Raw genomic sequence first — 27,253 nt, forward strand, 5'->3', positions numbered from 1 at the left:
CACTACTTTAATTTATCTTCTGTTCTCACCTACTCTGTTCGACCTATAGCTGCGTCTGGCATTAGCTCCTTTACCATGGTTTCTTGATAAAACAGATGTTGCAAATGCAAAATCAAACATTCAAGGTTTGAAAAGATAACTCGGGTGAGTTGAAGTTAACTAGCAAACTTCAACTTCTGCACAAAGACAACCAGTGCCTCATGCCAGAGAAACTAGTGCAAGTTAAAATCTGCAATACTCAAATGATTGTATTACTTGTGTCTACTTGACTTATTGAATACTTTACCAGAACTTACTTGCAGGCAAGACGATAACCACCAATGATTGAAGTTGGATGAATTTTCTGTTTGACCAATTCATCCGCGCCTTTAAGTAGCTCTGCAGCGATAATAACCTGTATTAAAAGGACAATGAAACTCAGTCTGTGAAATTATCAACTATTACCCCTATACTGCATTCGCTTTCACAGCTGGCGGATGAATTTTTGATCTAGCATTCGTAAGTCAAATGAGAAACCAAAAGGTGAACTAAAACAAGAAAATATCTTTTTAATCCATACACACAACCAAAATCCTTGAAGATCTGGAGGAAACTCATTGAATTATGATAAAATGTGACTTTGCATAGTTAAGTTCTGAAAATACAATTTTCAAGCTCCAATTCCAATTTATGTAATTACGTTGAGTCAGCGGCGCTTGAGATGGCTTGGCCATGTGAGCCGCATGAAAGATGGCAGGATCCCCAAAGACACATTGTACAGCGAGCTCGCCACTGGTATCAGACCCACCGGCCGTCCATGTCTCCGTTATAAAGACGTCTGCAAACGCGACATGAAATCGTGTGACATTGATCACAAGTCGTGGGAGTCAGTTGCCAGCATTCGCCAGAGCTGGCGGGCAGCCATAAAGACAGGGCTAAATTGTGGCGAGTCGAAGAGACTTAGTAGTTGGCAGGAAAAAAGACAGAGGCGCAAGGGGAGAGCCAACTGTGCAACAGCCCCAACAAACAAATTTCTCTGCAGCACCTGTGGAAGAGCCTGTCACTCCAGAATTGGCCTTTATAGCCACTCCAGGCGCTGCTTCACAAACCACTGACCACCTCCAGGCGCGTATCCATTGTCTCTCAAGATAAGGAGGCCCAAAAGAAATTTAAAACTACTAGATCATTTCATCTTGAAGCAGAAAAACAGCTTTTATATCTAAAATATTGTATTATGAACAAAAGCATAATATAGCATTGCCAACTCGGGGCCAATGGGATACAGGAAAATAACTTGGGTATAACTTAATCATTCAGATTCAAAGTCTTTGGTTCTCAAAATAATTCCCTCCTCCCCAGTTCATGTGGACAATTGTGTTTATGCTGCATCTTCACTGAGTTAATTCTAGACAATAGTCAGTGACAATGATGGTCTCACAGCCCATGGTACTGAAATTTTCTACAATGTATCAATTATTGTAGAAGACTGCTGGTCAGTAAAGAGTTAAAACAGTTAAGTGGTCAACATATTTATACTTTAGAATAATTTAGGTTAATTCACAAGTATTTCCCACTTATGCAGAGTTTTTAAATAAAACCAAACCAGCTGATACAAATTTACTTACAACTGATGTGGTACCATCTCCTACTTCCTTATCTTGAAGATCAGCTAATTCGCACAACACCTTGGCAGCTGGATGCTCCACTTCAAGTAGCTTTAGAATTGTCGCTCCATCATTAGTGATGGTGACATCCTACACAAGATCAGAAACAAGTATAAATTTAGAAATGATTCAGTGATAACTGAAAATATTTTCTTTTAACCCCAAAACACTTACTTTGTATAGACTGATTCTTAGAATGATTACACACAGCTTTACCCTCCTTCAGAGCTATGCAGCTTTGAAAAAAAAGCCTTTACCTGTAGAATCTCACCAAGTCAGTCACCATGCGACATCACCAAAGGATGATTACTTTGAAATATCAGAGTTCAGGCAAGTACACCAGCTGGGTACAGGTTTCCCAAATAAAAATTCTCACCGAAGTTTATTTCCGTTGGTGCTATCTATCCTTTCTAACCCCTCACGCGTGTATGATTTTGTTTTGTACAAGGATGGAAAACACTCAATGGCAAGGGTATTTCAGATAAAAGGAGCCTTCGCTGATTGGGCTCAGGAAGTGTAACAGAAACTGAAGCCAAGGGTACCCCAACCATTAGCCCAGTTGAGATTTCTAGACCGGGGAGCAAGACCTGGAATCTCAGTCAATTTGGCTCAAATGGACACCACTTAACATCTGAACCAACAGCTCTAGGAAGGTGGTGAGTTGGATGATAGCCTAATAAATGTTTGCAATTTCAAAGAAAAACAACTGAGAACAGAACACAGGACCCAAAAATAAAATGTAATGCAACAATACATTTGCTGCCCTAAATGTTCAACAAGTTTATCCAGTTATTAAAACATTAAACCCGAACAGGAAAAGGAAAATGGCGGCTAGAACAATAGTTTTTGGGGAACTTTATTTCCTTTCACGTGATGTGGGCGTTGCTGGCTAGGCCAGCACTTATTGCCCATCCCTAACTGCCCTTGAGAAGGTGGTGGTGAGACACCTTCTTGAACTGCTGCAGTCCCTGTGGTATAGGTACACCATCAGTACTGTGAGGGAGTTCCAGGATATTGAACCAGCGACAGTGAAGGAATGGCCATAGTTCCAAGTCAGGATGGTGTGTGGCTTGGAGGGGAACTTGCAGGTAGTGGTATTCCCATGCATCAGCTACCTTTGTCCTTCTAGGTGGCAGAGGTCACTGGTTTGCAGGGTGCCGTTGAATGAGCCTTGGTGAGTTGCTGCAATACATCTTGTATATGGTACACACTGCTGCCACTGTGCATCGGTGGTGGAGGGAGCGAACATTGAAGGTGGTGAATGGGGTGCCAATCAAGCGGGCTACTTTGTCCTAAATGGTGACGAGCTTCTTGAGCGTTGTTGGAGCTGCACTCATCCAGGCAAGTGCAATGTATTCCATCGCGCTCCTGACTTGTGCCTTGTAGATGGTGGACAGGAATTGGGGAGTCAGGTGGTCAGATACTTGCCGCAGAATTCCAGCCTCTGACCTGCTCGTTACACAGCACTTATATGGCTGGCTCAGTTCAGTTTCTGGTCAATGGTAACCCCCCAGGATGTTGATATTGGAGGATTCAGCAATGGTAATGCCATTGAATGTCAAGGGGAGATGGTTGGATTCTCTCTTGTTTTTGAGATGGTCATTGTTTGGCATGTATGTTACTTGCCACTTACCAGCCTAAGCCTGAACTTTGTCCAGATCTGGTTGCATATGGACACTGACTGCTTTAATATCTGGGGAGTTGCAATGGTGAATATTGTGCAATCATCAGTGAACATCCCCACTTCTGACCTTATGATTGAAGGAAGGTCATTGATGAAGCAGCTGAAGATGGTTGGGCATAGGACACTACCCTGAGGAACTCCTGCAGTAATGTCCTGGGGCTGAGATGATTGGCCTCCAACAACCACAACTATCTTTCTTTGTGCTAGGTCTGACTCCAACCAGTGAAGAGTCCTCCCCTCCAATTCCAGCTTTACTCGGGCCCCTTGAGGTCACACTCAGTCAAATGCTGGCTCAATGTCAAGGGCAATCACTCTCTCCTCACCTCTGGAGTTCAGCTCTTTTGTCCATGGTTGGACCAAGGCTGTAATGAGGTCAGGAGCTGAGTGGCCCTGTCAGAACCCAAAGTGAGCATCAGTGGGCAGGTTATTGCTGAGTAAGTGCCACTCGATGGCACTGTCGACGATACCTTCCATCAATTTGCTGATTATCGAGAGTAGACTGATGGGGCAGTAATTGACTGGGTTGGATTTGTCCCGCTGTGTGTGTACAGGACATACTTGTGCAGTTTTCCACATTGCCAGGTAGATGCCAGTTTTGTAGCTCTATTGGAACAGCTTGGCTAGGGGGCATGGCCAGTTCTGGAGCACAAGCCTTCAGTAATATTGCCAGAATGTTGTCAGGACCCATAGCTTTTGCAGTATCCACTTGATATCTTGATATCACCTGAAGTGAATCGAATTGGCTGAAGATTGGCATCTGGAGGAGGCCAAGATGGATCATCCACTCGGCATTTCTGGCTGAAGATGGTTGTAAATGAACAAAAAAAAGAACAAAGAAAATTACAGCACAGGAACAGGCCCTTCGGCCCTCCAAGCCTGCGCCGATCCAGATCCTCTATCTAAACATGTCGCCTATTTTCTAAGGGTCTGTATCTCTTTTCTTCCTGCCCATTCATGTATCTGTCTAGATACATCTTAAAAGACGCCATCGTGCCCGCATCTACCACCTCCGCTGGCAACGCGTTCCAGGCACCCACCACCCTCTGCGTAAAGAACTTTCCACGCATATCCCCCCTAAACTTTTCCCCTTTCACTTTGAACTCGTGTCCTCTAGTAATTGAATCCCCCACTCTGGGAAAAAGCCTCTTGCTATCCAACCTGTCTATACCTCTCATGATTTTGTACACCTCAATCAGGTCCCCCCTCAACCTCCGTCTTTCTAATGAAAATAATCCTAATCTACTCAACCTCTCTTCATAGCTAGCGCCATCCATACCAGGCAACATCCTGGTGAACCTCCTCTGCACCCTCTCCAAAGCATCCACATCCTTTTGGTAATGTGGCGACCAGAACTGCACGCAGTATTCCAAATGTGGCCGAACCAAAGTCCTATACAACTGTAACATGACCTGCCAACTCTTGTACTCAATACCCCGTCCGATGAAGGAAAGCATGCCGTATGCCTTCTTGACCACTCTATTGACCTGCATTGCCACCTTCAGGGAACAATGGACCTGAACACCCAAATCTCTCTGGACATCAATTTTCCCCAGGACTTTTCCATTTACTGTATAGTTCACTCTTGAATTGGATCTTCCAAAATGCATCACCTCGCATTTGCCCTGATTGAACTCCATCTGCCATTTCTCTGCCCAACTCTCCAATCTATCTATATTCTGCTGTATTCTCTGACAGTCCCCTTCACTATCTGCTACGCCACCAATCTTAGTGTCGTCTGCAAACTTGCTAATCAGTCCACCTATACTTTCCTCCAAATCATTCATGTATATCACAAACAACAGTGGTCCCAGCACGGATCCCTGTGGAACACCACTGGTCACACGTCTCCATTTTGAGAAACTCCCCTCTACTGCTACTCTGTCTCCTGTTGCCCAGTCAGTTCTTTATCCATCTAGCTTCAGCCTTGTCTTTTGCACGGATGTGCTGGGCTCTCCCGTCGTTGAGGATAGGGATATTTGTGCAGCCTCGTCCTCCTGTTAACCGTTCACAATGCACATGGCGAGACTTCAGAGCTTAGATCTCTGCAGATATCATAGCCCAAAAACAGGTCTCTTCAGCAGAACTGGAGGTTGGATTAAAAGGGGGGGCCTGGGATCTCTCAGCACTGGGTAGAGGTCTGTCTTGCTGATATGAACAAATTTGTGTTAGTCCTTCAGATGAATTGCTGTCAACAACTCACATCCACATTGAGTGACATCCAGTGACTGAATAAAACACCAACAATATTGTACTATATATAACAAATAAAAGCAAAATACTGCAGATGCTGGAAATCTGAAATAAAAACAACAAATACTCAGCAGGCCTGGCAGCCATCTATGGAGAGAGAAGCAGAGTTAATGTTTCAGTTCAGTGACCCTTCATCAGAACTGGCAGATATTAGAAATGTAAAAGGTTTTAAGCAAGGGGGAGGCGAGAGATAACAAAAGAGGTGTTGATAAGTCAGGGTCACAGAATAACTGATCAGAAGGTCATGGAACAAAGGCAAACGGTATGTTAAATGGTGTGCTGAAAGACAAAGCGTTAGTACAGGGAAGGCGTGAATAGACTGAAAAGCACAAAGCACGCCAGGCACAAACATTAAAAAAAGTGGGTAGGCACAGTAGAAACAAAAAAAAACCAAATACGAAAAAAAAAGGACAAAAAAAAACAAAAAGGGGGGCCCCGTCATGATCTGAAATGATTGAACACAATGTTCAGTCCAGCAGGCTATATTGTACCAACAATATTGTACTATTCGGTAGCTTCGGTCGCTTTCAACGAGTCAACACCATTCTTCACATGGAAGGCTAGACAATCAAGTTATTGGGGTATGTGCTCCACAGACTCAGGCTGCCACACTGAAACCATCCAAGAACCTTTTATTACTGGTGGTTGGAACAACAGTGGCCAGAACAGAGATTTGTTACATCAACTGGTAGTGACACCAGGGGAATTAATCTTCATAGAACCTACTGGCCTTTAAAATTTAAATAGAAACTTATCAACCTTGTTTCACTACAAACATTCTTGATTCTCAATTTAACAGCTGGAGAAATGGCAGCTGGAGTGGTGTTTTTTTGTTGCGAATTTTAAGTTCATCAGCGATGATTGCCAGAGCGTCCATCCACAGGCACCAGTGATGTTAATAAATACTACTTCATGTGGATGACTTGGCACTAGCAACAGGTGTTTGAATATGGCCACAGGAAATATTTAATTCACGGAAATACATGAAGTGCTGCCCTTCGAACAGCCTCTGGTCTTAATCCATGTTGGCACCTGGACATCAGTTAGTCACCCAAGCTATATAAACTTTATTGGACCTCTGACTAACTCTAGTTTTCCCATCTTTTATCTGCTCCCTACTCAGCATATTTCAAATTGTAGCTATCTTAATCTTGTACGTAACCGTGCCTGTGTAACTTAGTTTCCCCATGTATGTTTTGGCTGCTGCTCTGGACCAGAGAATATCACCTAATTCCCCCTTTGTTTTTTGTTTTAAATCCTCTTTATCCCTCCTACCATCACACCTCGCATTTCTCTGCCCACTGAGTTAAATGATCTTGTTTCCACCCTAAACCTTTCCTTCAATACCCATATTCACCCCCCTTCAATCTCACCGTCTCAAGTGCCATCACAACCAGCACAGGTAAGGCCATCTTTGATCACACTTCATATTGCTCATGACCCATATCTGCCTTCCCCCTCCCAACCCACTTCCTTCAGTGCCCTCCCCTGGAAAAGACAACTCTCCCTCAAATCACTTACCACTGGAAATTCTAATTTCCAACTATCTAATCTTTAGCTCTCCACTCATCATGAAATCACCTCTGATGCCCTTGCCCTGATTAAAACCACTACACACTCACCCAGCATACCCCTCATCTTCGGTCCCTCAAGTTCAAAGGACGCAGATTTGGACATCTACACCGGACAACAGGTTGAACCATTCATTGCAAGACCCAGTTGGACCACAAAGCACTATCGCGTCCTGTTCTCCTTTGCTAAAACTGCTTATTATTTAAAAGATCATCCTGGAATGCAAAGATAACCCCTGGCTTCTCCTCACCAGAAACCCTTCCACGCCTCCTTCGTCTTTACCTCCAATAGCAAGTGTAAGGTGCTCACTGACTTTTTTTTCAGTAACAAAGATTGAGGCTATCTATTCAACTGCCTCTGCCCTCCCTTCCCCTAGCCCACTGGGCCAAACTTCTAAGGTTCTCTGTTGTCTGAACCATGAACTCACAGCTTTCTCTAGATTTCACCCTATCTCCTACCATGTTATCGCCAAGCTTTTATCAACCATCTCCTGCTCCCCTTGACCCCATTTCCAAACTGAGTAATAAAAGCAAAATACTGCAGATGCTGGAAATCTGAAGTAAAAACAAGAAATGCTGGAAATACTCAGCAGGTCTGGCAGCATCTGAAGGGTCACTAGCCTGAAACGTTAACTCTGCTCTCTCGATAGATGCTGCCAGACTTACTTGAGTATTTCCAGCATTTCTTGTTTTTATTCCAAACGGTTGAGGACTAAAATTCGATGCCCTCTCCCCACAGCTGATATTAACTGTTCCCTCTCTTCAGGTACTATCCCAAACACCTTTAAATCACCCCTTTCTGCAAAAACCCTTAGAGTCATAGAGAGATACAGCACTGTAACAGGTCCTTCGGCCCCACCGAGTCTGTGGCGACCAACAACCACCCACTTATACTAATCCTACATTAATCCAATACCACATCCCCACCATTCTTCTACCACCTACCTACACTAGGGGCAATTTACAATGGCCAATTTAGCTATCTACCTGCAAGTCTTTGGCTGCGGGAGGAAACCGGAGCACCCGGCGGAAACCCACGCGATCACAAGGAGAACTAGCAAACTCCGCACAGGCAGTACCCAGAACCTAACCTGGGTCGCTGGAGCTGTGAGGCTGCGGTGCTAACCACTGCGCCGCCCTTGATCCTATTGTCCTTGTAAATCACCAGATCTTAAACCACCCTTTCCTCTCCAAAGTCCTTAACACATTCTTTCTTTGGCCTCCTTGTCTCGAGAGACAATGGGTAAGCGCCTAGAGGTGGTCACACCTGCATTAGACCTTCCAAAATGCATTACCTCACATTTGTCCGGATTAAACTCCATCTGTCATTTCTCCGCCCAAGTCTCCAACTGCTCTATATCCTGCTGTATCCTCTGACAATCCTCATCACTATCCGCAACTCCACCAACCTTTGTGTCATCCGCAAACTTACTAATCAGACCAGCTACATTTTCCTCCAAATCATTTATATATACTACACATTAATGCCTTCCAAAACCATGCCCATCTTACTCAATTCCATGTCTGAATCCCTGCAATCAGCTTTCTACCTTGCCACAATGCTAAAATAGCCATAGATCCATAGAAAAGTTACAGCACAAAAAGAGGCCATTCAGTCCATCATGCCTACACTGGTTGAAAAAACTAGCCGCCCATTCTAATCCCACCTTCCAGCACCTGGTCCATAGACTTGCAGGTTACAGCACTTCAGGTGCAGATCCAGGTACCTTTTAAATGAGTTGAAGGTTTCTGCTTCCACCACCAATCCAGGTAGTGAACTCCAGACACCCACCACCCTCTGGGTGAAAAGGTTTTTCCTCAAATCCCTTCTAATCCTTCTACCAATCACCTTAAATCTGCACCTCCTGGTAATTGACCTCTCTGCTAGGGGAAACAGGTCCTTCCTGTCTACTCTATCTAGGCCCCTCATAATTTTGTACATCTCAATATGTCACCCCTCAGCCTCCTCTGTTCAAAGTAAAAGCAAAGTCAGAAATTGCATTCTAAGCAACTCTGATCGTGGTAAGCTATCCCTCATCGTTCCCTGCTATCTCTTTCAGAGAGCTGGCATGGACACAACAGGCTGAATGGCCTCCTTCAGTGCTTTAACATTTCTGTGATCTGCAGCCTTCAAAGCTGACCACACTATCCTCAATCATCTAGCTGGGTGGAAAACCTTGCCTGGTTCCATTCTTATCAAATCATAGCCACAGAATGGTCTACCAAGGCTTCTCTTCCCACTTAGACATCATTAACTCTGGAGCCCTCCAAGAATCTCTCTGCATCCCACCCCCATGTTTCATCAGGATGCTGCCCACGGCAACAGGTCCACACGTATGCCGACGACACTCAATTCTATCTCATCTCTAATGACTCCTCCAATGACTCTTGATTTGTCACACTGCTTGTCCCTCAACTGGATGAGCAGAAATTTCTTCCAATTGAACATTGGGAAGACCATGGTTCCTGCCACAAATGCAGTTCTCTGATGACCATTTCCATTCCTCCCCCAGCAACTGCCTAAAGCTGAGTCAGACTGTGCACAATCCTGGTGTAGTTTTTGACTGACTTGAACTTCCAACCACATATCCGCACCATCACCACTGACTCAGCTCACCTGCTGCTGAAACCCTCATCCATGCTTTTGGCACATCTAGACTGGACTATTAGAATCCCCCCTTGGTTAGCCTCCCATCTTCCACCATGTGAAAGCTTGTGCCCATCCAAAGCTCTGCTGTCTGTATCTCAACTCACACCAAGTCCCATTCACCCATTACCCCAATACTTGACCTACAGTGGCTTACACTCCAACACCGCCTTAATTTTAAAATCCTCATCCATGTTTTCAAATCCCTCCATGGCCGTGCCCCTTCCCACCTTTGCAACCTCTTCCAGCCCTACAAGCTGTGCTCCTCCAATTCCGGCATCTTGCAGATCCCCAACTCAAGAGGCTCCAAGCTCTGAAATGCCTTCCCTCTCTACCTCTCCCTCCTCCAAGATGCTCCTTAAAACCTAACTATTTGACCAAGCTTTTGGTCAGCTGTCCTGGTATCAGCTTCTGTAGTTTCATGTCAAAATTTTCTTCATCGATAACATTCATGTTAAGCGCCTGTGGATATTTTGCTATGTTAGAGGCGCTGTACAAATGCAAGTCGTTTAGAGCTCAGTTACACAGACTGAAGTTCCAGACTCAATCTCCACTACACCGAATTTGTGACTGCATCACTACAAAGTGGAGGTGCTGCAATTAACCTCAGCATCACTCAGTTAAGCGAACATTTTAATAACACTCAGTATACACATATCTTTACAGGATGACAAGCGGACACTAAACTGGGTATTTGGGAGGGGACAACAAAGCCTTTGGAAGTCGGAAGGGAGGTTGCAAAGCAGAGATGCCGAAGGGAGGAGGTGAAACAGGATAAATACCGCAGCAATCTGGATGACTGCAATGAACGTAAAAACCAAAAAGCAATCCATTCCTAATCTACGTTTAGGGGACAAAATTGGATTTGACTGTGGCTCAAGTCAACTTTCACTTGCACGAGAGATTTGGCTGAGCTATCAGGTGGCACAGCCAGTGCCTGTGGAAGAGGACACCAACAATTCAAAGAGGAAAAATTTGGTGACCAAAATCGACAAACAGTAACAAATTCTACTTACACCGATATCATCCACCAGCATCTTATCCAGACCAACTGGTCCCAAGGAGCTTTTCACAATGTTAGCAATGGAGGCTGCTGCCATCACTGGAAAAAAAATGTACAAATATAACAGCCTAGAGTTATCTTTGGCATTTTATTACACATAATTGGATACAATAGCATTATGGTTTTGTTACTGGTAATGTAACTAGTAATCTAAAACTTAGGACTATTAATAGAGCTAATAGTTCAAATCCCACCACAGCATGCAATGAATATGAATTCAGTTAATTAAGTAAGTCTCGAATAAAAAGCTAGTTATCAGTAAAGGTGACCATGAAGCTATCAGATCGAAAACCCAACGGGTTTATTACTATCCTTTAGGAAAAGAAACATGCCATCCTTACCTGGTCTGGCCTATATGCAACACCAGACTCTCAGCAATGTGACTGACTCTTAACTGCCCTGTGAAATAGCCCAGCAAGCCACAGTTGTATACAGTAAAATCAGAATTTTTTTTAAAATTTGTTTATGGAATGTGGACACCACTGGCAAGCCCAGCATTGAATGCCCATCCCTTATTCCCTTGAAAAGGTGATGCTTTCCTGAACCACTTAAAACCATGTAGTTTAAATACACTGCTGTTAGGTCGGGAGTTCCAGGATTTTGACCCAGCGACAGTGAAGGATTGGTAATATATTTCCAAGTTAGGATGATGCGCGATTTGGAGGTGAACTTGCCATACATCTGCTGCCCTTGTTCTACTAGGTGGTAAAGGCTGCAGGTTTGGAAGACACTGTCGAAGTAGGCTTGGTGAGTTGCTGCAGTGCATCTCGTAGATGGCAAACATTGCAGCTATGCAGCAGTGTTAAATTCTTTAGTTAGTTATGGATGGTACATTCTTCTTGTAGAGTCTTTCTTTCTCAATCATGTATATCTGTTGAGAATTATGAAATTATCACCTTAAATGTCAGCTGTCTCCATACATGTGTAATTGCCTTTAAGTTTAAGACAGTAGTTTCAGACACAAGTTTCTCACCCTCAAACTGAATGTGAAATTCTATCATGTTAAAACTACTCTTCCCTAGAGGATCCTTTATCGAGATTGTTAATTGCCTCATTACACATTACCAGATCTAAAAAGTCTGCTCCCTGGTTGGTTCCACAACATATTGTTGTAAGAAGCTGTCCCGAAAACTGATCCTCAGGGCTATCTTTGTCAATTTAATTTGTCCAATCCATACGAAGGTTACAGTTGACCCCAAGTATTGCAGTACCTTTCTTAGAAGGCCCCTTTACTTCTCGATTTAATGCCCTGTTCGACAGTGTAGCTGGAGACTATTCCCACCAGTGACTTCTTTCCCTTGCTATTTCTAATCTCCACCCAAACTGATTCTACATCTTGATCTTTAAAGTCAATGTCATTTCTGATGACTGCACCACCGATCCCATCTATTGACAAGTTACCCCACCACCTTTCGCTTTCTGCACGCTGTTCTGAAATGTCAAGTATCCTTAAACACTTAGTGCCCACTCTTGATCATCTAGCAACCGCATCTCTGTAATGGCTACCAGATCATACCCATTTATTTTTATTTGTGTCATCAATTCATCTATCTTCTACCCTTTGTGCGTAAAGGTGTTTAACTTCACTCCTGAAAGGGTTGACTCAATTGGGCAGCACAGTGGTTAGCACTGCAGCCTCACAGCTCCAGCAACCCGGGTTAGGTTCTGGGTACTGCCTGTGCAGAGTTTGCAAGTTCTCCCTGTGCCCATGTGGGTTTCCACCGGGTGCTCCGGTTTCCTCCCACAGCCAAAGACCTGTAGGTTGATAGGTAAATTGGCCATTGTAAATTGCCCCGAGTGTAGGTAGGTGATAGGAAAATTGAGGGAAGGTGGGGATGTGGTAGGGAATATGGGATTACTGTAGGGTTAGTATAAATGGGTGGTTGTTGGTCAGCACAGACTCAGTGGGCCAAAGGGCCTGTTTCAGTGCTGTATCTCTAAATAAATAAAGCCAATATATCCTTCCGAAGGCACGGTGCCCAGAACTGCTCACAGTACTCCAGGTGTGGCTTAACTAGAGCTTTGTACAGCTGAAGCAAACTTCCACCCCTTGTATCCTAACGCTCGAGCCAACATTCCATGAGCCTTTTTGATTTTTCCTGTACCTGTTCATGACATTTCAATGATGTATGTACTTGGATCCCAAAGTCTCTTTCAACCTCCACCTTTTCATCATTTGGAAAGTTCCCTGTACTATCCTTGTTAGGTCCAAAGTGGATGACCTCCCATTTGCCTACATTGAAAACTATTTGCCATAACTAGCAATATTTTTTGTACTTTTATGCTTCCATTGACACAATGTTGCCGATCCTTATGTCATCTGATGCAAGGTCACAGACCTGAAACGTTATCTTTTTCTCTCCACAGACTTCAGTATTTCCAGCACTTTGTTTTTATTTTACATTTCCAGCATCCGCAGTATTTTGCTTTAATTAAATTGATTCATACAACTCGCAGACAAGTGGAGCCTTTTAATCCAACAAACATTAGAACTGCATGAATTCCTGAAGGCCGGAGGAAGAACGAATGTGGGGCCAGTTGTTAAGGCGGGGAGATTCTAGAACATTCCAAGAGTCGGGCGGGGCGTGCATAGTCGCCACCAACCAACCACTCTAATTTGACGGATCCAGCCTGAGCCCGGAGACAAAAGAACTTTCTCGAATTTCGCCTCATAGCCAGCCGCCAACATGCACGTGTCTTCATACCCGAGGGCCCTCGTTTATGATCCCAGATCTTATTGCTCGTGCTAATAGAACCCACAAATAATTAGCAGTAACTTCCTTTCTTCCCGCTCAGTATGAAGATACTATCCCTTACCGTTTTGAGTGCGAATCGAATCTCCAGAAGTTCTCTGCCCAAATACGTTCAACGGACCTTCCATCCCCGCCATCTTCAGCTACTTCAGGCAAACTGGAAGCAGCAGCGCGGTGTATGCCGGGATCCTGTTGCATTGTGGGTAATTCTCCCCACTCGGTTGCTATGGGGTGGAGTTAATTAAAAGTAACTCCATTCCTTGACTGCGTAAACGTTTCATTATAATAGGTTTCTCACAATGTATTTTTTCGCCATTTATTTGCAGAATTCTGCGTTATCTGGGTAACAAAATAAGTGTGCCTTGCGCGATGATGTCAGACGCAGCGCGAGTGCGCTTTTCTGAAGGATTGCGCGTGATCGTTGTTGAGTCCGTTTGACTTTCCGTTTAGTTTTAAGAATAAAGCATTGAAATAGGTAAGAACAAAAGCAAAATACTGCAGATGTTGGGAATCAAAAATAAAAACAGAAGGTGCTGGAAATACTCAGCAGGTCATTGACCTAAAACGTTATCTGCTTCTCTCTCCACAGATGCTGCCAGACCTGCTGAGTATTTCCAGCACCTTCTGTTTTTATATTAAAATAGGTAAGTATTCCAACAGCGGCATGTTTCCTGCTCTTAAGTGATAATTCTTCAACATGTATAAATCTTGACAATCAGTAACTTGGGGACATTCTACCACTACCATTTTCATTTATATAGCATCTCGAAGGTTGAAAAACATTCCACGGTATTATTTAAATGAAAGTTGTTACGGGGATGTGCAAAAATAAATCGATAAAAGGGATATTGAAGTGGATGTGAGTTGGGATATGAGACTTATTAACAGAAGTTTGGTCGAAAATATGTTCTGAGGCTTTTAGAGCGCTGGAAGAATAACAGTAAAGATTTCGGGAGAGGAGGGAGTGATGAGGGAGCGGAGCTGGGTGATGGGGGGAGGGAGGAGAGGGGTGGGGAGATGGGAAAAGGAGGGAGGAGAGGGGTGGGGAGATGGGAATAGGAGGGAGGAGAGGGGTGGGGAGATGGGAAAAGGAGGGAGGAGAGGGGTGGGGAAAGGAGGGAGGAGAGGGGGTTAAGGGTGATGGGGAAAGGAGGGATGGGGTGGGGAAAGGAGGGATGGGGTGAGGGAAGGGAAGGGAAAGGAGGGATGGGGTGAGGGAAGGGAAAGGAGGGATGGGGTGAGGGAAGGGAAAGGAGGGATGGGGTGAGGGAAGGGAAGGGAAAGGAGGGATGGGGTGAGGGAAGGGAGGGGGAGTTGGGGTGAAGGGAGGGGGAGTTGGGGTGGAGGGAGGGGAAAGGACAGGAAGAATGGAGGGGAGGGGAATGGGGGACAGGAGGGTGGGGGAGGGGAATGGGGGACAGGAGGCTGGGAGAGGAGAGGGGAGGGGAGGGGAGGGGAAAGGAGGGATGGGGGATGGGATGGGATGGTAGAGTGAGGGGTGATGGGGAAAGTGGGGAGGGAATGAGGGTAGGTAGAATGAGGGTAGGGGAGTTTGGGGTGGGGAAAGGAGGGATGGGAGGGAGTTGATGGGTGAGGCGAGGAAGTGATGGGCGGGAGGGGAGGAGAAAGGGGGGTTGGGGAGGGGGGAAGGCAAGAGGGGCGGAATGGAAGTGGAGGGAAGAGGGATGGGATGTGGGAGAGGAGGAAGGGGATATGGTGGAGGGGAGGGCAGCAGGGAGGAGGAAGGGGAGATGGGATAGGAGGGGTGGGTGAGGGAGTGATGGGGAGAGAGGGGGTGATTGGGTAGGGAGGGGGTGGGAATGATGGGGGAAGAAGGGGGAGGGTTTTTTTATATTCATTCATGGGATTTGGCATTGCTGGCTAGGTCAGCATTTATTGCCCATCCCTAATTGCCCTTGAGAAGGTGGTGGTGAGCTGCCTTCTTGAACTGCTGCAATCCATGTGGGGTAGGTACGCACACAGTGATGTTAGGAAGGGAGTTCCAGGATTTTGACCCAGCGACAGTGAAGGAACGGTGATATAGTTCCAAGTCAGGATGGTGTGTGACTTGGAGGGGAACTTGCAGGTGGTGATGTTCCCATGCATTTTCTGCCCTTGTCCTTCTAGGTGATAGAGGTCGCGGGTTTGGAACGTGCTGTCTAAGGAGCCTTGGTGTGTTACTGCAATGCATCTTGCAGATGGTACACACTGCTGCCACTGTGCGTCGGTGCCGGAGGGAGTGAATGTTTGTGAATGGGGTAACAATCAAGCCATGTCCTGGATGGTGTCGAGCTTCTTGAGTGCTGTTGGAGCTACACTAAAGGTCTGCAAAGGAAACCTGACCCGAGCCCGAATGCTGGACCCGGAGGTCCGACCCGACCGGACCTGAGCCTGTCGTCGGGTTCGGGTTGGTTAGCCGGCCTTTACATCTTTACATGAGTAAAGGCCGTCTACCCAACCCCACCCCGACGGGACCCGACGACATGTGTCGGTTTCGGGTCGGACATCCAGGTCTGGCATTCGGCTCGGATCGGGTTTCCTTTGCAGACCTGTAAGCTGCGCCCATGCAGGCAAATGGGGAGTATTCCATCACACTCCTGACTTGTGCCTTGTAGATGATGGATATGCTTTGGGGAATCAGAAGGTGAATTACTCGTTGCAGGATTCCTAGCCTCTGACCTGCTCTTGTAGCCACTGTATTTATATGACTACTCCAGTTCAGTTTCTGGTCAATGGTAACCCCCAGAATGTTGAAAGTGGGGGATTCAGCGATGGTAATGCTATTGAATGTCAAGGGGAGATAGTTAGATTTTCTCTTGTTGGAGAAGGTCATTGCCTGGCACTTGTATGGTATGTCACTTGCCACTTATCAGCCCAAGCCTGGATATTGTCCAAATCTTGCTGCATTTCTACACAGACTGCTTCAGTGTCTGAGGAGTTGCGAATGGTGCTGAAGAATGTGCAATCATCAGCGAACATCCCCACTTCTGACCTTATCATTGAAGGAAGGCCATTGATAAAACAGCTGAAGATGGTTGGGCCTAGGATACAACCTTGAGGAACTCCTGCAGTGATGTCCTGGAGTTGAGATGATTGACCAACAACCACAATCATCTTCCTTTGTGCTAGGTATGACTCCAACCAGCGGAGAGTTTTCTCCCTGATTCCCATTGACTACAGTTTTGCTAGGGCTCCTTGATGCTATTATCGGTCAAATGCTGCCTTGATGTCAAGGGCAGTCACTCCCACCTCACTCCTTGAGTTCAGCTCTTTTGTCCAAATTTGAACAAGGCTGAGTGGCCCTGGCCAAACCCAAACTGAGCGTCACTGAGCAGATTATTGCTAAGCAAGTGCCGCTTGATGGCACTGTTGATTACACCTTCCATCACTTTACTGATGATTGAGAGTAGACTGATGGCGGGGGGTGGGGGGGGGGGGTGGTGGTGGTGGGGGGGTGTAATTGGCCGGGTTGGACTTGTCCAGCTTTTCTTTGTATACAGGACATACCCAGGCAATTTTCCACATTGCCGGGTAGATGCCAGTGTTGTAGCTGTACTGGAACAGCTTGGCTAACGGCGCCGCAAGTTCTGGAGCACAGATCTTCAGTACTATTGTCGGAATATTGTCAGGGCCCATAGCCTTTGCAGTATCCAGTGCCTTCAGTCGTTTCTTGATATCACGCGCAGTGAATTGAATTGGCTGAAGTCTGGCATCTGTGATGCTGGGGACTTCAGGAGGAGGCCGAGATGGATCATCATCTCGGCATTTCTGGCTAAAGATTGTTGCAAATGCTTCAGCCTTATCTTTTGCACTATTGTGCTGGGCTCCCCCATCACTGAGGATGGAGATATTTGTGGAGCCACCTCCTCCACTTAATTGTTTAATTGTCCACCACCATTCACGGCTAGACTTGGCAGGACTGCAGAGCTGACACTTCATTTTGAGGTATTTCTGGTGCTGCTCTTGGCATGCCTTCCTGCACTTTTCATTGAACCAGGGTTGGTCTCACGGCTTGATGGCAATCGTAGTGTGGGGGATATGCCGTGCCATGAGGTTACAGATTGATGGGGAGGGTTTGATGAGGAGGGAGGGGGTGATGGGGGAAGGGGGAGTTGGGGTGAGCGGTTGGGGAGGGGAGGGGCAGAGGATGGGATGGCAGGGGGAAGGGAGGAGAGAGGGAAAGGGGGAGAAGGAGGAGGAATGGGGAAGGGAGGGGGGAGAGGAAGTGGGGTGGGTGAAGGGAGAGGGAAGGGCGGGGAGAGGAGTGGGAAGGGAGGTGGAGAGGGGCGAGAAGGGAGGAGAAGGGGAGGGGGATGGGAGGGGTGGGAAGGAAGGGGGCAAGAAGGGAGGAGGGGAGGGGAGGGGGCAAGGGAGGGAGAGAGAAAGGGAGGGGAGATGGAAAGGGAGTGGGAGGGGTGAAGGGAGGGGAGATGGAAAGGGAGTGGGAGGGGTGAAGGGAGGGGAGGGTGAAAGGGGCAGGCAAGGAGGGGGTGGGAAAGGTGGGAGGGGAGGGGAGGGGTAAATGGGATGGGAATGGAAGGGGGAAGGGGGGAGGAGGGAAGGGAGGGGAGAGGGTGTGATGGGAGAGGGGGTTGAGGGGGAGGGAAAGAGGAGAGGGGTGGGAGGGGAGGAGAGAAGGGGCAGGAGTGAGGCAGAGGGGTGGAGAAGAGGCGGGGGAAGGGGAGAGGGGCCAAAGGGGAGGGCGGGAGAGCGGAGAGGAGGGGGGATGGGAGAAGGGAGCAGTGGGGGAGGAGGGGGCAGTGGGGACAGGGGAGGAGGAAGTGGGAAGGGGAAGGGAGGGAATTCCTGGTCTATCGTGTGGTCGTGATCCCTACCTTATCTCTGGGGATAGGCTGTCCCCTTTTTTAAAAATTCATTCATGGGATATAGGCGTCACTAGCCAAGCCAGCATTTATTGCCCATCCCTAATTGCCCTTGAGAAGGTGGTGATGAGCTGCCTTCTTGAACCGCTGCAGTCCATTTGGGGTAGGTATACCCACAGTGCTGTTAGGAAGGGAGTTCCAGGATTTTGACCCAGCGCCAGTGAAGGAACGGTGATATAGTTCCAAGACAGGATGGTGTGTGTCTTGGAGGGGAACTTGCAGGTGGTGATGTTCCCATGTATTTGCTGCCCTTGTCCTTCTAGTTGGTAGAGGTCGCGGGTTTGGAAGTTGCTGTCTAAGGAGCCTTGGTGTATTGCTGCAGTGCATCTTGAAGATGGTACACACTGCTGCCACTGTGCGCCGGTGGTGGAGGGAGTGAATGTTTGTCGATGGGATGCCAATCAAGCGGGCTGCTTTGTCCTGGATGGTGTCGAGCTTCTTGAGTGTTGTTGGAGCTGCACCCATCCAGGGAAGTGGAGAGTATTCCATCACACTCCTGACTTGTGCCTTGTAGATGGTGGACAGGCTTTGGGGAGTCAGGAGGTGAGTTACTCGCCTCAGGATTCCTAGCCTCTGACCTGCTCTTGTAGCCACGGTATTTATATGGCTACTCCAGTTCAGTTTTTGGTCAATGGTAGCCCCTAGGATGTTGATAGTGGGGGATTCAGCAATGGTAATGCCGTTGAATGTCAAGGGTAGATGGCTAGATTCTCTCTTGTTGGAGATGGTCGTTGCCTGGGACTTGTGTGGCGCGAATGTTACTTGTCACTTATCAGCCCAAGCCTGGTTATTGTCCAAGTCTTGCAGCATTTCTACACGGACTGCTTCAGTATCTGAGGAATCACGAATGGTGCTGAACATTGTGCAATCATCAGCGAACATCCCCACTTCTGACCTTGTGATTGAAGGAAGGTCATTGTTGAAGCAGCTGAAGATGGTTGGGCCTAGGACACTATCCTGAGGAACTCCTGCAGTGATGTCCTGGATCTGAGATGATTGACCTCCAACAACCACAACCATCTTCCTTTGCGCTAGGTATGACTCCAGCCAGCGGGGGGTTTTCCCCCTGATTCCCATTGACCTTAGTTTTGCTTGGGCTCCTTGATGCCATACTCGGTCAAATGCTGCCTTGATGTCAAGGGCAGTCACTAATATCCACTAATATAAGCCCACCGACTCCCACGGCTACTTTGACTACACTTCCTCACACCCTACTTCCTGTAAGGACTCCATTCCATTCTCGCAGTTTCTCCGTCTCTGACACATCTGTTCTGATGATGCAACCTTCCACAACAGTGCTTCTGACATGTCTATCTTTCTCCTCGACCTCAGAATCCCCCCCACTGTGGTTAACCCCTTCCCTCCATTTCTGCCCTCACCCCTTCCCTCCTTCCCCTCCTTCCCCAAACCGCGACAGAGCTCCCTTTGTCCTCAATTTCCACCCCAACAGCCTCCACATCCAAAGGATCATCCTCCACCATTTCTGCCACCTGCAGCGTGATGCCACCAAATGCATCTTCCCCTCCCCTTCCCTATCAGCATTCCAAAGGGATTGTTCCATCCTTGACACTCTGGTCCACTACTCTATTACCTCCGACACCTCGTCATCTTCCCACGGCACCTTCCCATGCAATCACAGGACGTGTAATACCTGCCCTTTTACCTCCTCTCTCCTCACTATCCAAAGCCCCAAACACTCTTTTCAGGTGAAGCAGCGATTTATTTGTACTTAGAATCATAGAAATCATACAAAGTTTATGGCACAGAAAGAGTTCACTTAGCCTATCGTCTCTACACCTGCTGAAAAACATGCCACCCAGTCTAATCCCACCTTCCAGCATTTGGTCCATATCCCTGCAGGTTATGGCACTTGAGGTGCATATCCAGACACCTTTTAAATGAGTTGAGAGTTTCTGCCTCTGCTACCCTTTCAGGCAGTGAGTTCCAGACCCCCACCACCCTCTGGATGTAAGAAATTTTCCTCATCTCCCAATCTTTCTAACAATCACTTTAAATCTATGTCCCCTAGCCACTCTCTGCGAAGGTAAATAGGCCCTTCACACCCACTGTATCCAGGCCCCTCACAATTTTGTACATTGTGTGGGCGGCACAGTGGCGCAGTGGTTAGCACTGCAGCCTCACAGCTCCAGGGACCCGGGTTCGATTCTGGGTACTGCCTGTGCGGAGTTTGCAAGTTCTCCCTGTGACCGCGTGGGTTTCCTCCGGGTGCTCCGGTTTCCTCCCACATGCCAAAGACTTGCAGGTTGATAGGTTAATTGGCCATTATAAATTGCCCCTAGTATAGGTAGGTGGTAAAGAAATATATAGGGACCGGTGGGGAATGTTATTGGAATATGGGATTCGTGTAGGATTAGTATAAATTGGTGGTTGATGGTCGGCACAGACTCGGTGGGCCGAAGGGCCTGTTTCAGTGCTGTATCTCTAAACTAAACTAAACAGATCTCCCCTCAGCCTTCTCTGTTCCAAGGAGAACAACCCCAGCCTATCCAATCTTTCCTCATAGCTGCACCTTTCCAGTCCCAGCAACATCCTCGTAAATCTCCACTATACTCTCTCTGGTGCAATTACATCCTTTTTGTGATGAGGTGACCAGAACTGCGCACAGTACTAAAGTTGTGCCTAACTAATGATTTATACAGTTCCAGCATATTATATTCTATACCTCGGCAAATAAAGGAAAGTATTCCATATGCCTTCTTAACCACCTTATGTGGTTGGGGAGGGTTTAAACTAAAATAGCAGGGGGATGGGAACCTTTGCAAGGAGTCAGAGGAGGGGGGGAATCAAAGACAAGAACAAAAGACAGTAAGGGGAATAAGAAAAGTGATAGAGAAATCAAGGGCCAGAATCAAACAGGGCCACAGTGAAAAATAGAGAGAAGGGGACAAGTAATGTTAAAAAGACAAGCCTTAAGGCTTTGTGCCTTAACGCGCGGAGGATCCGTAATAAAGTGGATGAATTAATCGTGCAAATAGATGTAAACGGGTATGATATAGTTGGGATTATGGAGACATGGCTGCAAGGTGACCAGGGATGGGAAATGAACATCCAGGGGTATTCAGTATTTAGGAAGGACAGAAAAAAAGCAAAAGGCGGTGGAGTTGCATTGCTGGTTAAAGAGGAAATTAATGCAATAGTGAGGGAAGATATTAGCTCTGACGATGTAGAATCTGTATGGTTAGAGCTGAGAAACACTAAGGGGCAAAAAACATTAGTGGGGGTTTTATATAGACCCCCAAACTGTAGTGGTGATGTTGGGGATGGCATTAACCAGGAAATTAGAGACGCATGCGAAAAAGGAGCATCTGTAATTATGGGTGAATTTAATCGCATATAGATTGGGCAAATCAAATTAGTCACAACACCATACAGGAGGAATTCTTGGAGTGCATACGGGATGGTTTTCTGGACCAATACATTGAGGACCCAACTCGAGAACAGGCCATCCTAGACTGTGTATTGTGTAATGAGAGAGGAATAATTGACAATCTAGTGGTGTGAGATCCCTTGGGGATGAGCGACCATAATATGATAGAATTCTTCATCAAGATGGAGAATGACGCAGTTGATTCTGAGACTAGGGTCCTGAATCTTAGTAAAGGAAATTACAAAGGTATGAGGCGTAAGTTGGCTATGACGGATTGGGAAAACGTTACTTAAAGGGATGACGGTGGAGAGGCAATGGCAAACATTTAAAGAGAGCATGGATAAACTGCAACAATTGTTTATCTCTGTCTGGTGCAAAGGTAAAACGGGAAAGGTAGCCAAACCATGGCTTACAAGGGAAATTAGAGAGAGCATTAGATCCAAGGAAGAGGCATATAAATTTGCCAGAATAAACAACAGACCTGAGGATTGGGAGCAGTTTAGAATTCAGCAAAGGAGGACCAAAGGATTGATTAAGAAGGGGAAAATAGAGTACGAGAGCAAGCTTGCGGGGAACATAAAAACTGACTGTAAAAATTTTGATAGGTATGTGAAGAGAAAAAGATTGGTGAAGACAAATGTAGGTCCCTTACAGTCAGAAACAGGGGAATTTATTATGAGGAACAAAAAAATGGCTGACCAACTAAATGCACACTTTGGTCTGTCTTCACAAAGGAGGACACAAATATCATACCAGAAATGTTATAGAGTCATAGAGAGATACAGCACTGAAACAGGCCCTTCGGCCCACCGAGTCTGTGCCGACCATCAACCACCCATTTATACTAATCCTACATTAATCCCATATTCCCTACCACATCCCCACCTTCCCTCAATTCTCCTACCACCTACCTACACTAGGGGCAATTTACAATGGCCAATTTACCTTTCTACCTGCAAGTCTTTGGCTGTGGGAGGAAACCGGAGCACCCAGTAGAAACCCATGCAGTCACCGGGAGAACTTGCAAATTCCGCACAGGCAGTACCCAGAACCGAACCTGGGTTGCTGGAGCTGTGAGGCTGTGGTGCTAACCACTGTGCCGCCCCAGATGGTGGGGAACACAGGGCTTAGGGAGAGAGAGGAACTGAAGGAAATCAGTATTAGTAGAGAAATGGTGTTGGGGAAATTGATAGGATTGAAGGAAATCCCCAGGGCCTGATGGTATGCATCCCAGAGTACTTAAGGAAGTGGCCCTAGAAATAGTGGATGCATTGGTGGTCATCTTCCAAGATTCTATAGACTCTGGAACAGTTCCTACAGATTGGAGGGTAGCTAATGTAACCCTACTATTTTCAAAGGGAGGTAGAGAGAAAGCAGGGAATTATAGACCAGTCAGCCTGACGTCGGTAGTGGGGAAAATTCTAGAGTCCATTATCAAAGATTTTATAGCAGAGCACTTAGAGAACAGTGGTAGAATCGGACAGAGTCAGCATGGATTTACGAAAGGGAAATCATGCTTGACAAATCTACTAGAATTCTTCGAGGATATAACCAGTGGAGTTGATGAGGGGGAGCCAGTGGATGTGGTTTATTTGGACTTTCAGAAGGCTTTCGACAAAGTCCCACATAAGAGATTAGCGTGTAAAATTAAAGTGCATGGGATTGGGGGTAGTGTATTGCGATGGATAGAAAATTGGTTGGCGGACGGGAAACAAAGAGTAGGGAGAAATGGGTCATTTTCCGAATGGCAGGCAGTGACTAGTGGGGTACCGCAGGGATCGGTGCTAGGACCCCAGCTATTCACAATATATATTCATGATTTAGATGAGGGAGCTAAATGTAATATCTCCAAATTTGCAGATGACACAAAACTGGGTGGGAGGGTGAGTTGTGAGGAAGATGCAAAGAGGCTTCAGGGTGATTTGCACAAGTTGAGTGAGTGGGCTAATGCATGGCAGATGCAGTATAATGTGCATAAATGTGAGGTGATCCACTTTGGTAGCAAAAACAGGAAGGCAGATTATTGTCTGAACGCCTATAAACTGAGAGAGGGGAATATGCAGTGAGACGTGGGTGTTCTCGTACACCAGTCGCCGAAGGTAAGCATGCAGGTGCAACAGGCGGTAAAAAAAGCAAATGGTATGTTGGCCTTCACAGCAAGAGGATTCGAGTACAGGAGCAGGGATGTCTTGCTGCAATTATACAGGGCCTTGGTGAGGCTACACCTGGAATATTGTGTGCAGTTTTGGTCTCCTTATCTGAGGAAGGATGTTCTTGCTATAGAGGGAGTGCAGCGAAGGTTTACCAGACTGATTCCTGGGATGGCGGGACTGACGTATGAGGAGAGATTGAGTCGGTTCGGATTGTATTCGCTGAAGTTCAGAACAGTGAGGGGGGATCTCATAGAAACCTATAAAATTCTCACAGGACTTGACAGGGTAGACGCAGGAAGCATGTTCCCGATTGAGGGGGAGTCCAGGACATAGTCTAAGGATATGGGGTAAACCTTTCAGGACTGAGATGAGGAGAAATTTCTTTACCCAGAGAATGGTGAGCCTGTGGAATTCGCTACCACAGAAAACAGTTGAGGCCAAAACATTGTATGTTTTCAAGAAGGAGTTAGATATAGCTCTTGGGTCTAAAGGGATCATAGGGTATGGGGCGAAAGCGGGAACAGGTTACGGAGTTGGATGATCAGCCATGATCATAATGAATGGTGGAGCAGGCTCGAAGGGCCGAATGGCCTACTCCTGCTCCTATTTTCTATGTTTATCGACCTGTCCTGCTACCTTCAGGGATCTGTGGGCATTCTCTCCAAGGTCCCTTACTTCCTCTACACCTCTCAGTATTCTCCCATTAATCGTGTATTCCTTTGCCTTGTTTAACCTCTCCAAATGCATCACCTCATACTTCTCCGGGTTGAATTCCATTTGCCACTTGTCTGCCCATCTGACCAGTCCATCTGGACCAGACCAGTCCTTCTTTCAATTTAGTATACTGTATTCGCTGCTCACATTGCAGTCGCCTCTACATTGGGAAGACCAAATGCAGATTGGGTGACCGCTTTGCAGAACTCCTCCACTCACTCTGCAGGCATGGCCCCGAGCTTCCAGTTGCTTGCCATTTCAATTCACCACACTGCTCTCATACCCACATTTCTATACTTGGCCTGCTGCAGTGTTCCAGTGAACCTCAATGCAAGACAACCTTCCAATTAGGCACTCGACATTGAGTTCAACAATTTCAGAGCATGACTGGCCTTTTTTAAATTATTATTTTAATTTATTTTGTTTTATTTTTTAACCATGTGCCAGCCTTAAATTGTTTTTTCATGTTTGTGCTTTTGGACAGAGCTGTTGATTATTCTGCCATTAACACTCTTTCTGGACTAATGCTTTGTCTTTCACCACAACCATTACCACTCCCTTTGCCTGTGCCCCATGACATCTTTGTCATTTAATCTCTCCTGCCCTCTGCTGCCCTATCACACACCTTCCCTTTTGTTCTCACTCACCGTCACCACCACCCCCCCCCCCCCCCCCCCCACCCCCACCTCTGGCTCCTTTCACTTGCTTAAAACCTGTTAAATATCTAACCTTTGCCAGTTCTGATGAAAGGTAACAGACCTGAAACATTAACTCTGCTTCTCAGTCCACAGATGCTGCCAAACCTGCTGAGTATTACCAGCAATTTCTGTTTTTATTTCAGATTTCCAGCATCTGCAGTATTTTACTTTTACTTTTTTTGAACTTCTCATTCTCCTGGCCTCTGCTTTGTTGCATCCCCCATTCACGCTGGCCAGTAGCCTTCAGGCGACTGGTATGACCAGCTCTTATGATGAGGAAAGGATTTGAATGTGATAGTTGGATTGTTAACTGCTGGAATGAATTGTGGTTTGGGTAGGTTTTGATTGCAGGGTTTCTGATGGCACTGTCAGATGCCCTCACGCACAAAGATTAAGTAAACGTGCCTGGATGAAGCCGTCGCGGGCTTCTCCGGCAGCCAGGTGAGTGGCTACAGGCACGATGGCCACATGTGGCTCCTCCGCTTCCTCCTTCCTGAGGATTCCAATTGTTCTTGTCTTGTATTTGTACAATATGCTAATGATATGATGACTAAACACTTCCTTAAACTGGCCATGCTTGGTGTCCATCTGGTCTGTTAGTGCCACCCAAATATATCACAGAAAATGGCATGTGAGGATGAGATAAAAGTCAGTCAAAATAGACAGCAAACTGCAGCAGTGAACAAGTTCAGCCAACTTCTGATGACCTACCTGCTCAGATGGGAGAGATTTTGACTGGTATCTGCAATGCCTGAGCCTCAAGCTGTTTCCTCAGTTGAATTGGATGCCACAGGGTCCCAATGTGCATTGGTTTCAAAGTGTTCATTTGGATAAGAGAATATTTTCAACCACTGATTGGACTAGTTTTAGGTATCACTGTTATGGGCAGCCACAGTAAAACGTTTACTGAGTTACTGTGAATTTGGAAACAGGACAACATAGCTGTGCCCAGGGGATACATCAGAAGGTTAGGAACATACGAGAGGGCTCAAGAACAATTCAGTTCATGTATTGAAAGAATATACATGTTTTACAGAGCTAATATTTTTGCAATGTAAGGTGAAAGTGAAGAGGTCAAGACTCAGAGTAAGGCAATTCTTGAGTGCAAGGAAGTAATTTTGCTTACGGAAATTGGCCCAGAATTCTATGGCATGCTTACAAATGTCCTTGCTCCCAACAAGGCAAAAGATGTGCCATTCAACACAGCCTTCACCAAGTTGGAGGAACATTTCAATCCTAAGCCACTAGAGATAGCAGGCAGGCTACAAATTTGGAAATCGAAATCAGAAAAGTAGTGAAACAGTTGGTGTGTACTTTGTCGTACTTAAAAATTTATCACTACTTTGCAACTTTGGCTCATTTTTAGACCGATTTTTGTGCTGATTGGTGGACAAAAGAATCCAATCAAAGTTACTAAAAGGGGAGGCGGTGGCATACTGGTATTGTCACTGGACTAGTAACCCAGAGACCCAGGTATTGCTCTGGGGACATGGGTTCGAATCCCACCACAGCAGACGGTGGAATTTGAATTCAATTAATAAAAATATGGAATTTACAGAAATGCCAAGTGCTTTAATTGCCAAAAGAAAGGCCACATTGCAACTGCTTACCGAGTGAAGGCCAAAGCACGAAAGGGAACTCATTGCAGTGATAATGGAAAATAACAATGTCACAAGAATGGACTTCACAATCTTCAACTGAATCCAGAGTGCCTAAGCAGAGAGGAGCTAGAGCTGTACAGCATTTATGCCACTAGAAATCACTTAAATTATAGATTTTTGTACAAAGGTATTAGTAAATCAACAG

General features: G+C 46.2%; 1 protein-coding gene across 2 annotated transcripts in view; it reads right to left on the reverse strand.

The window, feature by feature from the left end:
* The window catches only part of tcp1 (t-complex 1), a 71,121-nt gene that overhangs the window by 39,044 nt on the left and 4,824 nt on the right, over nt 1-27,253 (reverse strand). Inside the window, exons 2-5 of one of the 2 annotated variants that reach the window (XM_068044743.1) lie at nt 13,676-13,835; nt 10,812-10,897; nt 1,605-1,733; nt 297-394 (exon numbers count right to left, since the gene is read on the reverse strand). In XM_068044743.1, the coding sequence (XP_067900844.1) occupies nt 297-394; nt 1,605-1,733; nt 10,812-10,897; nt 13,676-13,748 (386 nt within the window). In that variant the 5' untranslated portion in view covers nt 13,749-13,835. The remainder of the gene's footprint in view (nt 1-296; nt 395-1,604; nt 1,734-10,811; nt 10,898-13,675; nt 13,836-27,253) is intronic. The other variant, XM_068044744.1, reaches the window with a different exon arrangement.

Source organism: Heterodontus francisci, chromosome 13, assembly GCF_036365525.1.
Source record: "Heterodontus francisci isolate sHetFra1 chromosome 13, sHetFra1.hap1, whole genome shotgun sequence".
Classification (NCBI taxonomy): Eukaryota; Metazoa; Chordata; class Chondrichthyes; order Heterodontiformes; family Heterodontidae; genus Heterodontus; species Heterodontus francisci.